The 14,992-nt window shown below is 45.2% G+C and overlaps 1 protein-coding gene across 1 annotated transcript in view; it reads right to left on the bottom strand.

Annotated features, from left to right (window-relative positions):
* Positions 1 to 553: 553 nt before the first annotated feature.
* The window catches only part of LOC104875853, a 21,395-nt gene continuing 6,956 nt past the window's right edge, over positions 554 to 14,992 (bottom strand). Inside the window, exons 3-11 of the mRNA XM_010643589.1 lie at positions 8,556 to 8,649; positions 6,391 to 6,546; positions 5,672 to 5,767; positions 3,666 to 3,761; positions 2,948 to 3,043; positions 2,233 to 2,328; positions 1,459 to 1,554; positions 746 to 841; positions 554 to 621 (exon numbers count right to left, since the gene is read on the bottom strand). Coding sequence (XP_010641891.1) covers positions 554 to 621; positions 746 to 841; positions 1,459 to 1,554; positions 2,233 to 2,328; positions 2,948 to 3,043; positions 3,666 to 3,761; positions 5,672 to 5,767; positions 6,391 to 6,546; positions 8,556 to 8,649 — 894 coding nt within the window. The remainder of the gene's footprint in view (positions 622 to 745; positions 842 to 1,458; positions 1,555 to 2,232; positions 2,329 to 2,947; positions 3,044 to 3,665; positions 3,762 to 5,671; positions 5,768 to 6,390; positions 6,547 to 8,555; positions 8,650 to 14,992) is intronic.

Below are 14,992 nucleotides of genomic sequence, written 5' to 3'. Positions count from 1 at the left end.
AATTGAACTCCTATGACCCCTTTTACTAAAGGTCAGAGAGAAAAATGAAAAAGAGTGGAGGGTTGTGACAGAGTGTGATCAGATAGGACCAATGCTCCACTCAGTTTCTAAACTCTTTTTCCTCCTGTTCAGTCTCAATGCAAATGACTTCTATGACTATCAAAAGTATACATAAAAGGTTTGCACACAAATCAGGAAAAGAAAAAGAAGTGATTAACTTCATACTCCCCACCACATCCATCAACCTCACCTAGACACGAAGATTTCCTGCCTGCACAGTAGTCCAGAGGCTGATAATCAGGAAAGGTAGCACAGATATCAGGGATGAGAGATGTAAGCAGTCAACAAATTCTGACTGTTAATAATGCTCTGTGAAATGTTTACATTTCTCTCATTTTTCAAATTTTTTGACAAAAGTTTGCCCTACCCCAAAGAACAGACCCACAAAAGTTTCCCAAAATATTAGTCACTACAATAAGTCTTTCCTAAGCAATGAGATATAATCAAAAGAAAAAGAAAGGGGAAAAGTGATGCACGTTTTAAGGAAAGACTCTTAACCTGTGGCCTCATTGGCTTCTTCCACAGAATCAAAGGTAGACACATCCAAGGCAGTAAAGAACTCTGGGAAAAAATGTGAAACACAAGGGTGGGAATTCAGTGCCCTGGAGGAAAACAAAGTTTCATTCAACCATGCAGAAGATGGGGGAGGAGGAGGACAGCAATGCCTGCCCAGGCCTTCACTCACTCAAAGTCTGTGTGTCCTCCTGGGATATGTCTCTGGTGGATTCTGGGCTGTGTGTCTGGGATTCACCAGCACTTGAATCTTCATCTATGACAGGCTCTGTATCAACAGTGACCTCAGTTATTATTGTGGCTTGTATCTAAATGTCCCCCAAAAGCCCCATGGAGTCATGGGTAGGGGTTTAGTAGGTGATTGGATTAGGGTGTGTGAATGTAGATTAAGGGTGTGATGCTGAGACATAGCGTGTGGGAAATCATAGCCCCACTCTGGTATGAGTGGCACGGAGCAATAGACTTAACACTCAGATGAAATACAAAAGTGAGAGAGGAAAGGCAGGCTTGCTACTGCTTGTTCCTGCCTTCTGCCTTCCCAGTCCTGCCATAAGCAGTTTCTCTTCTGCAATGTCCTCCGCCAGGCCACCTTTCTGTGCAACCACTTGACTATGGACTGAAAACTCTACAAACTGTGAGCTGATATAAACACATGGATGTTGAGTGTTTTATCTCAGCAATGAGAAGAAGAACTAAGACAGAGGAGGAAATGTCTGACTCCTGGGCAGTAGAGAATTTTGGGAAAAAAAATATGTAAAACATAGGTGTGGCTACCAGTTAATAGTAGAAGTCCAGTATATTGGAGGAAAGCAAGATTCAAGCATGCAGGAGATGAGGGGCATCAATGACTGTTCAGTCCTCCTCTGAAGCAAGGCCTTCACTTACTCAAAGTCTGCGTGTCTTCCTGGGATATGTTTCTGGTGAACTCTGGGCTGTGGGTCTGGGATATGCCAGCAGTTGAATGTTCATCTATGACAGGCTCTGTATCAAACAGTTAGCTCACTTATTATTGTGCCTTGTATCTAGATGTCCCCCCAAAGCCCCATGCAGTCCTGGGTAGGGAGTTCAGAGGGTGAGTGGATTAGTGTGTGTGAATGTGGTTTCAGGGTGCAATGATACTGGGATGTAGGGTATGGAAAATTGTAGCTGCACTCTGGTGTGAGTGGCACAATCAATAGGTTTAACACTTGAATAGAAAAGGAAGAAAGGAAAGGCAGGCTTGCTACTGCTTGTTCCTGCCTTCTGCCTTCCCTGCCTTGTCATGAGTCGTTTCTCTTCTGCAGTGTCCTCCACCTTGCCACCCTGCCATGCAACCAGCTGAGTAAAGACTGAAACCTCTACAAACTGAGAGCTGAAATGACTCTTTCCTCCTTTAACTTTGAGTGTGGGCATTTTATCTCAGCAATGAGAAAAGGAACTAAGACAGAGGAGGACATGGCTGACTCCAAGGCAGTACAGAATTCTGCAAATTATATATATATGTGTGTGTTTGTTTGTGTGTGTGTGTGTGTGTGTGTGTGTGTGTGTGTAAAACATAGGTGTGTCTACCAGTTAATGGTAGAAATCCAATACACTGGAGGAAAGTGGGATTCAACCATGCAGGATATGGGGATCAACAATGCCTGCCCAGGCCTCCTCTGAAGCAAGGCCTTCACTTACTTAAAGTCTGTGTGTCCTCCTGGGATATGTCTCTGGTGGACTCTGGGCCATGAGTCTGGGATACACCAGCAGTTGAATGTTCATCTATGACAGGCTCTGTATCAACAGTTAGCTCAGTTATTATTATGTCTTCTACCTAGATATCCCCCCAAAACCCAATGCAGTTAGGGGAGAGAAGTTTAGAGGGTGACTGTATTAGGGTGTGTGAATGATTAGGATGGATACTGGGATTAAAGTTGTGTGTAATAGTAGCCCCACCCTAATGACATCCCATAAACTTACAGCCCGGATGTAAAATAAAAGAAGAAAGCAGGGGGGGGGGACTTCCTACTCCCTGTTGCCTTCTCCTGAATTCCTTGCCCTGCCATGAGCTGCTTCTCCTCTGCAATGTCCTCTGCCATGCCACCCTGCATACAACCAGCTGACCATGGACTGAAACCTCTACAAACTGTGAGCTGAAATACCTCTTTCCTTCTTTAACTTTGATTGTGGGCATTTTATCTAAGCAACAAGAAAAAGAGCTAAGACAGAGGAGGACATGCCTGACTCCTAGGCAGTAGAGAATTCTTAAAAAAAATGTGAATCATGGGTGTGGCTACCATTTAATGGTAGAAATCCAATACACTGCAGTAAAGCAGTATTTCATTCCAGCATGCAGTACATGGGAGTCAGCCATGCCTGCCCAGGTCTCCTCTAAAACAAGGCCTTCTCTTACTGAAAGTCTGTGTGTCCTCCTGGGATATGTCTCCGGTGGACTCTGGGCCATGGGTCTGGGATACACCAGCACTTGAATCTTCATCTATGACAGGCTCTGTATCAACAGTGACCTCAGTTATTGTTGTGGCTTGTATACAGATGTCCCCCCAAAGCCCCATGCAGTCCTGGGTGAGGAGATAGAGGGTGACTGGATTAGTGTGTGTTAATGGGAATTAAGGGTGTGATACTGGTATATAGGGTATGGGAAATCATAGCCCCACTCTGGTGTGAGTGGCTCTGATCAAAAGGCTTAACTCTTGGATGGGATACAAAAGAAGAGAGGGAAGGCAGGCTTGCTCCTGCCTGTTGCTGCCTTCTGCCTTCCCTGCCCTGCCATGAGCTATTTCTCTCTGTGACGCCCTCTTCCTTGACCCCTGCTGTGGAACCATCTGACCATGTACTGAAACCTCTAAAAACTGTGAGCTGATATAAGCCTCTTTTACTTCTGTGGTGAGTGTTTTATCTCAGCGATGAGAAAGGGAACTAAGATAGACGAATATATGTCTGACTCCAAGGCAGTAGAGAATTCTGGAAAAAAATATGTGAAACAGGTGTGGCTACAAGTCAATGGTGGCACTTCAATACACTGTAGAAAAGCAGAGTTTCATGCAAGCATGCAGGAGAGGGGGGTCAGCAATGCCTGCCCAGGCCTCCTCTGAAGCAAGGCCTTCACTTACTCAAAGTCTGTGTGTCTTCCTGGGATATGTCTCCGGTGGACTCTGGGCTGTGGGTCTGGGATACACCAGCAGTTGAATGTTCAACTATGACAGGCTCTGTATCAACAGTGGACTCAATTATTACTGTGCCTTCTACCTAGATGTCCCCCCAAAGCCCCATGCATTCATAGGTGGGGAGTTTAAAGGGTGACTGGATTAGAATGCATGAATATGGATTAAAGGTGCAATCCAGGATTAAGGGTATGTGTAATAGCAACACCACATTAGTGTGAGTGACACCAATATATAAACTTACAGCCTGTATGTAAAATAAAAGAAGAAAGGAAGAACAAACTGCCATTGACACCTCCTGAATTTCCTGCATTGCCATTAGCTGTTTCTCCTCTGTAATTTCCTCTGCCATGACACCCTGCTGTGCAAACAGCTGACTATGGACTGAAACATCTACAAACTGTGAGCTGATATAAACTTCCTCTTTTCCTTGGGTGTGGAGTGTTTTATCTCAGCACACTGGAGGAAAGCAGGGTTTCATTCAAGCATGCAGGAAGGTAGTGTCAGAAATGCCTGCCCTGGCCTCCTCTGAAGCAAGGCCTTCACTTACTCAAAGTCTGTGTGTCCTCCTGGGATATGTCTCCGGTGGACTCTGGGACATGGGTCTGGGATACACCAGTAGTTGAATGTTCATCTATGACAGGCTCTGTATCACAAGTACCCTCAGTTATAACTGTGGCTTGTATCTCGATGTCCCCCCAAAGCCCCATGCATCACCAGTGGGATTTTAGAGTGACTGGATGAGGGTGTGGTAATGTGGATTAAGGGTGTGATAGTGGTATATAGGGTGTGGATAATCCTAGCCCCACCCTGGTATGAGTGGGAATAAAAAAGAACAGAAGGAAGGCAGGCTTACTACTGCTTGTTCCTGCCTTCTGCCTTCCCTGCCTTGCCATGAGTCGTTTCTCTTCTGCAATGTCCTCTGCCATGCCACCCTGCTGTGCAACCATCTGAGTAAAGACTGAAACCTCCACAAACAGTGAGATAAAATGATTGTTTCCTCCCTTAACTTTGAGTGTGGGCATTTTATCTCAGCAATGAGAAAAAGAACTAAAACAGAGGAGGACATGCCTGACTCCTAGGCAGTAGAGAATTCTGGGGAAAAAATATGTGAAACATAAGTGTGGCTACCAATTAATGGTAGACTTCAATACACTAGACAGCAGAGTTTCATTAAAGCATGTGGGGGTGGGGGGGAGGTAGCAATGCCTTCCCAGGACTCCTCTAAGACAAGGCCTTCACTTACTCAAGGTCTGTGTGTCCTCCTGGGATATGTCTCCAGTGGACTCTGGGCTGTAGGTCTGGGATACACCAGTAGTTGAGTGTTCATCTATGACAGGCTCTGTATCAACAGTGGAGTCAATTATTATTGTGGCTTGAACTAGATGTCCTGCCAAAACCCCATGTATTCCTGGGTCAGGAGTTTAGAGGGTGATTGGATTATGGTGTGTGAATGTGGGTTAGGGGTGTGATAATTGGATGTAGGGTGTGGAATCTTAGCCCCACCCTGGTGTGAGTGGCAAAAATCAATAGGTTTAACACTTGGATGGAATTCAAAAGGAAGGAAGGAAAGGCAGGCTTGCTACTGCTTGTTCCTGCCTTCTGCCTTCCTTGCCTTGCCATGAGTCATTTCTCTTCTGCAATGTCCTCTGCCATGCCACCCTGCTGTGCAACCAGCTGAGTGTAGACTGAAACCTCTACAAACTGAGAGTTGAAATAACTCTTTACTCCTTTAACTTTGAAAGTGGGCATTTTATCACAGCAATGAAAAAAGGAATAAAGACAGAGGAGGACATGGCTTACTCCAAGGCAGTTGAGAATTCTGGAAAAAAAAAAAGTGAAACATGGTGTGGCTACAAGCTAATGGTAGCAATCCAATACACTGGAGGACAGCAGGATTCAAGGGAGTCAGCCATACCTGCCCAGGCCCCCTCTAAAACAAGGCCTTCACTTACTCAAGGTCTGTGTGTCCTCCTGGGATATGTCTCCGGTGGACTCTGGGCCGTGGGTCTGGGATACACCAGCATTTGAATCTTCATCTGTGACAGTCTCTGTATCAACAGTGACCTCAGTTATTATTGTGGCTTGTATCTAGATGTCCCACCAAAGCCCCATGCAGTCCTGGGTGGGGAGATAGAGGGTGACTGGATTAGTGTGTGTCAATGGGAATTAAGGGTGTGATACTGGTACACAGGGTGTGGGAAATCATAGCCCCACTCTGGTGTGAGTGGCACCAATCAAAAGGCTTAACGCTTGGATGGAATACAAAAGAAGAGAGGGAAGGCAGGCTTGCTCCTGCCTGTTGCTGCCTTCCCTGCCCTCCCATGAACTATTTCTCCTCTGCAATATCCTCTGCCTTGCCCACCTGCTGTGGAACCATCTGACCATGGACTGAAACCTCTACAAACTGAGAGCTGAAATAGCTCTTTCTTCCTTTAACTTTGAGTGTGAGCATTTTATCTCAGCAATGAGAAGCAACTAAAACAGAGGAGGACATGTCTGAGTCAAAGGCAGTAGAGAATTCTGGAAAAAAATAAGTGAAACATGGGTGTGGCTACCAGTTAATGGTAGAAATCCAATACACTGGAGGACAGCAGGGTTCCATGCAAACATCCAGGAGATGGGGGTCAGTATTGCCTGTCCAGGCCTCCTCTGAAGCAAGGCCTTCACTTACTCAAAGTCTGTGTGTCCTCCTGGGATATGTCTGTGCTGGTCTCTGGGCCACGGGTCTGGGATTCACCAGCAGTTGAATCGTTGTCTCTGTTTGTGTTTATATCAGGTTTCAGCTCATTTATAATGCTGACCAATTCAGGTAGGTAAGTGACCAATTCTAGAGAAGATAGAAAGAAAAGAAGCGCTCAGTGACTTCCTGGTGAACGTGTTCCTCCAGACCCTTCCTGTTACTAGCTACACCCTTCCTGTGGGGAATACATGGGACATGAAGTTGTCCCTGGATCCAGTGTGGTCACACAAGTCCCAAGAGTACTAGTGTTCCTCCTTTGAGGAGCTCAGTGCAGCAAGGACCTGTCAATACTGTGCCTCTGCCTGTATTGCTCAGACTGGAGCAGAAGGACACTGACCTTCCACAACTTTTGCATATTCCTGAAAGCTAAGGGCAAAAAGTGAGGGATTGTGGGTCAAGGCAAATGGTTATTTCTACATACAGTAAGAATGGAATCGACTCTAAAAAGAGCTATTCCGATCATTTTTTTCATTTAATGAACTATAGGTAAGAGTCCATTCTCAGCTTGTCCTGTAGAATGACTAATCCTGACATCTTGGGGCTGGTTAACCATAGAAGCATCAGGACCATGAAGGTGTGTAGAGGAATAAGCAGGGCCTCCTGGGGCTGTATTCAAAACAATTTCAGAGTCATTGTGGCAGCAGGTGGCACTCTGAGAAAAGGAGCAAAGCCACTACATCTCTAATGCTGTCTTTTTGCTTTTTTCGGGGTTGTTTTTTGTTTTTAAGACAGAGTCTCACTAGTCCCGGGTGGCACTGATCTTCAGAGTGCTATTGTTGTAGACAGGAAACATTAGTTAAAAGTATTATAGGCAGATAGGCACAGCTGGGCCCTCAAAGAAGTCAGTACATTCACTGGAGGATGGGCTTCAAAAGGAAGAGAAATGACTACACGCTCATACTTCCCCTAGGGATGAAGAGCATACCTAACCAGGTCTGAATCACTTTGCGTGAGGGACCAAAACCTCCCTAGCCTGTTCCTTCCTGGAAAATCCTTGTTTATTCCATGTGCGCTTGCTAAGTGACTTGCTTCCCCATTTGATGCCCATTTACTCAATATAACCTAAGCAACTATACATTTTGTAATTGTATTGGTTGACCCAATTATATTGGTTTTGTCCCACCTTATACCCACCTTGTAATTTCCCATTAGATTAACATTATCTAAGCAACTGTATTCGTAATCCCATTAGTTGACCACAGCTTTGTTCCACCTTATCCCTGCCTCACCTCATGGATTTGCTCTTTAAAACACCTTTGAGAAGCAGGGTCCACAGGTCACACTCTCAGATGGAAGCTGTTTCTCTCAATAAATTCTTCCTACTCTTAACCTCTGTTCCTAAAATTCATTCTTCCCTTTCAGAAAACATGAACTCTGTATGTCATACATCTAGCAGGTTGGGAGTTACAATATTTCCCTTATATTATTTGGAGGTCCATATATTATCCCTATGCCACATGTCCCATATCACTACTGAATAGGAGCCACCATGCCAGCCTCAGTTTGCTTTATTTCACACGCAAAGCAGTAAGAAAAGCAACCCGAGAAAGAGGGAAGATGAAGAAACCATTTTCGTGCAAGCCAGTGAGCATCTCTGCTCCGGAGAAATGCACCTGAATTCAAGCTTTGTGTGTGGGGAGAGCTCCTTTTTCTGTGATTGGTGAGAATGTATTTGTTTTATTCCTCATAAGGATTCCTAAATTCTCATCCTAGACCCAGTGATCTCCATTGTCTGTGACCAGCCCAGCTGCTGCAGCTCTCTGAAATTAATTGTATTTCATTGTAAAATGAGAGACAGCTCTGTGTCCTAAATTAAATAGTATTAAATAGGCCTCCTTCACATCAGTCTGGAATGGGATCCACAGGAAAGCCTAACTTGTTCTCTAGTCACCTGCCCTAATCCCATGTGGTCCAGCCATGAGATCAATTCTAACCCGCAAACTAAATCATAGCTTACTCATTCAACTGCCCAAGTTCATCTGCCATCCACCTTTATGCAACTAAACTTTGTAACTTTCATAGACTCTTCCTCTCCCCCGCTACACACACACACACACACACACACACACACCACAACACATCACAAGACCTCTTACCTAGGTCTGGCAAGGGCAAAGCCCCAGCCAGGACGCATAGGGCACAGAGGCCCAGAGCTCTGCAGAGCATGGGGCCAACAGGGAGGGCAGGAGGCTGCAGAAGAGCAGGTGAGCAGTCAGGCAGCGCCCTTCTCAGCCAGAGCTCCTCTGGGTTTTTATGGACAGACCTCTCCACTTTGTCCCCTCGGGCAACATTCCTCAAGCCTCACCCAACCCGGGGAATAGGCCTGGAGGGAAAGCTGGACAGGGACTAGGAGAGGGAATTAAACTCTGATAAGATCCTTTGCAAAATAGGTTGCCTTGCTGAATTATCATATGCACCACCTTCTTCTGCTTCTCCCAGTGGAGGGGAGGAAATTCCTGTTCTACCAGCTGCTGAGACAGCTTCCCTCCTGGCCCAGGACTGCCACATACTGCTTTTCAGAGGCTCAAGAGGCTGCTTTGTGTCAGAGAAGGGGACCCAGTATCACAGCCACCACCTTCAGGTGACTCTGACTCTAAGGGGCATCCTGTTACAAAGAGAAATCTTAGCCCTGTTGTCAGAAGTTGGAAGAGAATTATGGGTATAACCTTAACGACTGCTATGTAGTGATAAGAGAAATATCTAAAACTACAAGATTCTGGGTAAGGGTTTGGCTGAGTGGTGCTGCTGTCTGCCTGCCTCACAGGTGCAAGGTCCTGAGTTCAATCCTCGGTACAAAAAAAAAAAAAAAACTATAGGATTCTGCATATGTTCATCTGTTTCTCAGCATGAACCTATGATGCATATTATCTTTCATTTTCTTCGAGGAATCTCAAGGCCGAGATTAAATAACTCCAGCGTCACAAGACTGGGGAGGTGTCCTGAATGTAGAGTGTTCTTGGTGGTATGGACTGCGGTCCCGTCTTAACTTGGCCCGTCCTCGGGGCCCAGCATGCCCTGATACACATGCTTCGTTGTAGGACTGATTCAGTCTCTGTTTACCTCTCTGATCTTTGTCCACGGAGTGTGGCACTCAAGAGGTTGCACCCTACTGAAGGGGAAATACACACACCCTGGAGAATGTCTTATTTTCCTGGAAACAATTTCCTTGGCAAACCCTGTGCAATAAAGTAGAACCCGAACACAGTAGTTAGGAGCTTGGAGGTGAGACACTCATGAAAATCTTGCAGGCAAACAGCACCGGCAAACCGTGAGCCTCACATGGCATAGGGTGCACTGTCCCGGGCCAGCGGAGGAAGGGGCATTTTACCCGGACTGAGCACAGTACGAGCACATTTCCTGCCGTGGAAAAGTACAAGAATTGAGTCCAGTTGGGCTGAGTTGGATCCCTGAAGTCCTTGAGAAGCTTGGAAGATACAGGGACAGTGACCCCCTTCTTCCAAGCTCTGACTGGGTCCCAGGTACAGGAATTGAACTCGGGGCTTTGCACTGAGCTACAATACTCAGCCCTCTTTTTTCTTTCTCTCTCTCTCTCTCTTTTTTAATTTCTTTTTTGAGTCAAGGTCCCATTAAGTCACTAAATTGAAATTAGGTTTCAACTTGTGATGCTCTTATCTCGAGTCTCCCAGAATGCTAGGATTACAGGTAATCACTCCCAGCTTTGTACAGCTATCATTGTAGGCTCTCATTAAAAAGAATTAATTAACTATATGCCTACAATACCACCACTCAGGGAGACTGAATCAGAAGGATTGCAAATTCAAGCCCAGCCTGGGCAATCTAGCAAAATCTTGTTTCAAAATTTAAAAGGCAGTAAGGATGTAGCTCAAGAGAAGAGTGCCCCTAGGTTAGATCCCCCAGTACTGAAATCAATCAATCAATAAAAATTTGTATTATTATACTAATATTTTGAGTTCCCACAGTATTCTCTGTCATATGTTGTAGATCATGTGATCTCAAGGTTGCAAAATATCTCAAATTATATTCAGTTCACAAAGCTATCCCAGATCTTCTTCTATAAAGAAGCCTATTTTTACCTCATGAAACAACCTCTTTAGGCAGTTTGGCATCCTGGGAAATGGGGTAGTCAGTGTCCGGAGAATACCTCATCTTTGGACAATCGTTCCTTCCAACAGGCTTCTTACAATTTCAGCCATTTGATCGGAGTTCTTTTCCTAAGGACCACATATATTAAAATATTTTTCCCACTTCAGAAAACAAGAACAGCTACCATTTTATCTTCAAATTTCTTCACCATCCTAAAACTAAAATATAAATTTGTTTATGGGTTTTTAAGATATAATCGCTCTATGTACTTCAGGCTGATCTGGAACCCACTGTGTAGTACAGAGTGGCCGTAAATTCCAGGAAATCCTCCTGCCTCAGTCTCCCAAGTGCTGGGATTAGAGACTTGCACTATGACACACGGCTATGTTTGCTCCTATTGTTTTCATCAAAATTCTCCATTGCCCCGTAAATGTTCTGGCACAAAGAGGTCAATTGTTCTTTAATTTATGAATAAATTAGTGACCAGATGACTGCTAATACTAATTCGTCTATGTCTTCTAAAAAAGAAGCTCTAGAATTAAAGCAAATTATCACAGGGTTGATCCAATTAGAGACGGAAATAAAAGTCTTCCATCCTTCTTTCTGAAAACATGTATTGCATCAAACTGGTTTATACACGGACTGAAAGGTGGATCTCCCAGGACACATGGGCAACTTCCTCCCGTCTTACACATGCTCAGAGCCTTTGCGTCTGCCCTCCACAGGGAGGTCAGCTGGGGACATGGGCTGAGCTGGGCGCTGTCCCAGAGAGGCCCCTCTGTCCCTCCCTGCTCCCACCCCAAAAGAACCCAGGTCCTAAGCACCCAGGAGCCTCCAGCCAGGTCAGGGGCTTCTTTGCCTTCAAGCCCCAGTGACCATTCCTCCTGTACTGAGCAAATTTGAAGAAAACAACACTCACATTTCTCACCTGAGCAATAGGACACTCAGCATGGAATAAAGACACTGTGGCCAGGGCTGTCTCTCCTCCAGCCTAGGTAGGGACACAGAGCAGCCTCGCCTCCTGGAGTCAGGGGAAGCACTGTGGAGAACCTGCTCAGTGGACCCAGGCTTAGGCTCTTCAGAAGAAGCTCAGTTGCGGGTTCCTACTTTAAAATTGTAACCCTGGAGTGAGAACACACGTACAAGTAAACACAATCTAGAATAAGATGTTAAGAAACCTATAACCATGTAACCACAGACCCAAAGAATCTATTTATTAAACAGATGTTTCAAGCACGACTGTGGATTGCAGGGAGTGGAGCAGGGGCCGAGGCAGGAGGCAGAACGTGAAGACTCAGATCCAACGGCATGGCCAAAGTCCTGCTTCTCCAGGAAGGATCGGGAGGCCATGGGCAGGGCCCACACAGTGCCTTGGTTCTCTTCTTCTAGGTACAGGACACAGAAGGGTGTGCTCCTTCCTTCTGTGGATTTTTGAGAGGATTAGGTTAAAGTGTTCTTACTGAACGTGTGCAGCAAGGCAAGTACACAGTACAGACGAGCTCTGATCTCCAGGTGCTGAAAACAAAAATGAAAATGGCTCATGTATCTGGGGAGTAGACAAGGATAGTTTATGGTGGGACCAGAAGAGACGGCTGGGAGAGAAGATGGAACAAGTTGATGCGAGAGCAGCTTTAAGTTGGATCCAATAAACACGCCTCTAGGTTTATAGCCAGGCGGGAAAGGCCTCCAGGCAAACAGGAGTAACAAGCCCTGGAGGAGACCAATGTGGGGGAAGCAGAGAGTGGTGGCCACCCCAGACATTGCAGCACTGGAGACTGGAGTGGGAGTGCACCAGTGAGCACCCAGCAAGAATATGCCTCAGAGTAAAACTTAACATAGCTCCATGCAAAGGCCCTGAGTTCAACCTCAAGAGGCACACACAGACACAATATGCATAAATAGTAATGTGAAAATGTAAATCTGTACAATCCATTTCAGAACACAGAGTAAAGAAATTGAAAATTTTCTAGAGTATAAGCCACTGAGGACCAGAACCATATGAATTGACTTGGCATGTTGCCACTCTCACAGTCTAACACAGTTTTATTCAGAGCAGCTGCTAAATAAATGATCATCCATTTGTATTGGAATCTACCAGGGAAAGGGTGGAAATAGCAGCAAACAGAACCTGAGCCATAGTGCAGAGGCCTAGCCCTTGGCTTCTGAATGCACATGGTGTGGACGTGAATCCAGATTCTGTGAAAACCTGAGCTTCCCCAGTGACTCAGTCCTCCCATTCTCCTCCTCCTCAAAGTGCAGGGAAAGTCAGTGATCCTTTCATAGGGCAGTAGTCTGGATGAATTGAACTGGTCCATAAGTCAGGCACCAGGAGATAGCAACTGGTAAGAGACTGACAGTTTCCATTATTGTAACTTGAAATGGATCTTAAAGAAAAACAACTGTGGGAGTAGCTGCCTTCGTGGAAGAAAAATATGTGAGCAAACAAATGCAGCTGGAGAATATTATGCTAAATGAGAGAAGTCAGCTGCTGAAAAATCACCCCACATCCTCTTTCTCCTGAGTGAAACCTAAAAATGTAACGTGGCTGCATTCTAAGATACAATCCTAACATTCTGGTGGCTGAGGCAAGAGGATCATAAATTCTAGCCCAGGCTGGAGAACTTAAGACTTGGCAAGATCCCATATCAAAATATTTTAAATGTGGTATAAGGGACCTGGGATATAGCTCAGTGAAGGCATCCAAAGTTAAAGCTTACAAGCTCTACATGGGTCCCTCAGCCTCCACAAAGGTACAACCTCCTGAATCCTCCAGATGCTCCGTGCACTGCTCCAGTATGACTGGAATACAACTCAGCTAGTATTTGTAGATATAATCAGATTGTTTAGAAATCTGACCTGTAGATGAGGTCTAAGGCCTATGTAAGCCAAAGTCTCAGATATGCCCCTGTGAGGACCAAGTTTTCAGGTCAAGGTCGGCTCCATGCCCCTTACCCAAAATAGAGTGAATGCAAAAGTTCCTTTCTGTAAAATTCCATTCTATGTGACAGTCTCTCTGTGTTTCTGTTCCTCTTTTAAGGGCAAGTTATCCTAGGGCATCTCCACTCTGTTTCTGTTCCTCTTTTAAGATCCCAAGATGAATTCTTTTCTGTTTGATTTAATTAATATAGGAATTAGTCATAGCTGACATAGGTAGCCACCTGCTAATATTCTGGCTTGCAAAATCAGATGATCTAATAAAAAGAGGAATTGATTCTGTGAATGTAGGCATTAGGCAATTTTCCAATAAGTGCCTTCCCGGTGCCCCTTGAATATCCAATGATATGTAAAAGCCCTCCCAAAACCCCTCAAGTATCCAATGATAAGCGAGAGCTACAAATAGAAACTATATAAGCAAAAAGTTTCCTTAATCCTGTATAAACCCACTTCAAAAATGGATCTGGGCTCTCGGTCTGAAGCCACTGTGACGGTGATACCCAGGCTCGAGCTTGCAATAAACTCCTCTTGCAATTGCATCGGACCTGACTCCTTGGTGGTCTTTGGGGACTTCACGACTTGGGCACAACACCCCAAACTATGGGGTCCCTTTGTGAAGGAGGAAGAAATTGAAGTCACCCCTCCACTAAGTGTGAGACAGAAAAAAGACAAAATATGAAAGGTTGCCACATAGAGCAGACAGGACCAATAATGCCTTCATGAAGGGTGACAGCCAGCCCAACTCCCTCTTGTGCCTCCATGCCAGTTTGTACCTGTGCTTGAACAAAGTGCTTGTACTTGAAAAAGCACCCCAAGTCCCCCCATCCTGCTTGGCAGTAAATTCACTGCAGTTGCAGCATGTTTTGTCACTCACCTGGTGCATGTGGAACTTCCTTGTGCCCCCCAACCTGGCATGACTCTGCTTCTGTGAGATTCCACTTATTCTCCCCTGAGCCCTCCCCAAGCGAAAGCATGATTTAAAAGGAGAAATCAAACTGCTTCCCTTTGCCAGGGAAACTTCTGGGCGCTAGGCCCTCCTCAGCCACCAGCTATAATAAATGGGCTCAATTTGGCACAGAGTATGGTGCACTGCTACTGTTCAAACTCACTAGTCCATGACAGAAGTTTTTAAATGCCTTTTTCTTCTGTTCACTGTAAATTCAAATGGCCTTTACAATTCTCAAAGTCCTTACTCACAAAAGCATATCTGAAATGTAATCATCTGAAATAGAAAACAAGGTGATTAGCTCCATCCAGATCACCACTCCCTCAAGCTTAGAGAGACACTAAGGAACTTGTCCCCTTCTGTAACCCAAAGGCTGGTTCCAGAGATCAAAAACACAGATCCACAATAAGCTATGTGCATAATCAGTAGATTGAAACTGTTACAATGCTGTAGGAGCCCAGCATGTTGGCACTCACCTATAATACCAGCACTCAGGAGGCTGAGACAGGAGGATCTTCTAGAGTTTGAGACCAGTCTGAGCTACATAGTAAGATTAAGGTCAGCCTGAACTACATAGTCAGACTCTGT

Source organism: Fukomys damarensis, unplaced genomic scaffold, assembly GCF_012274545.1.
Source record: "Fukomys damarensis isolate Sample0158 unplaced genomic scaffold, DMR_v1.0_HiC HiC_scaffold_19, whole genome shotgun sequence".
NCBI classification, from domain to species: Eukaryota; Metazoa; Chordata; class Mammalia; order Rodentia; family Bathyergidae; genus Fukomys; species Fukomys damarensis.
This window is presented reverse-complemented; position numbering and strand designations above follow the sequence as displayed.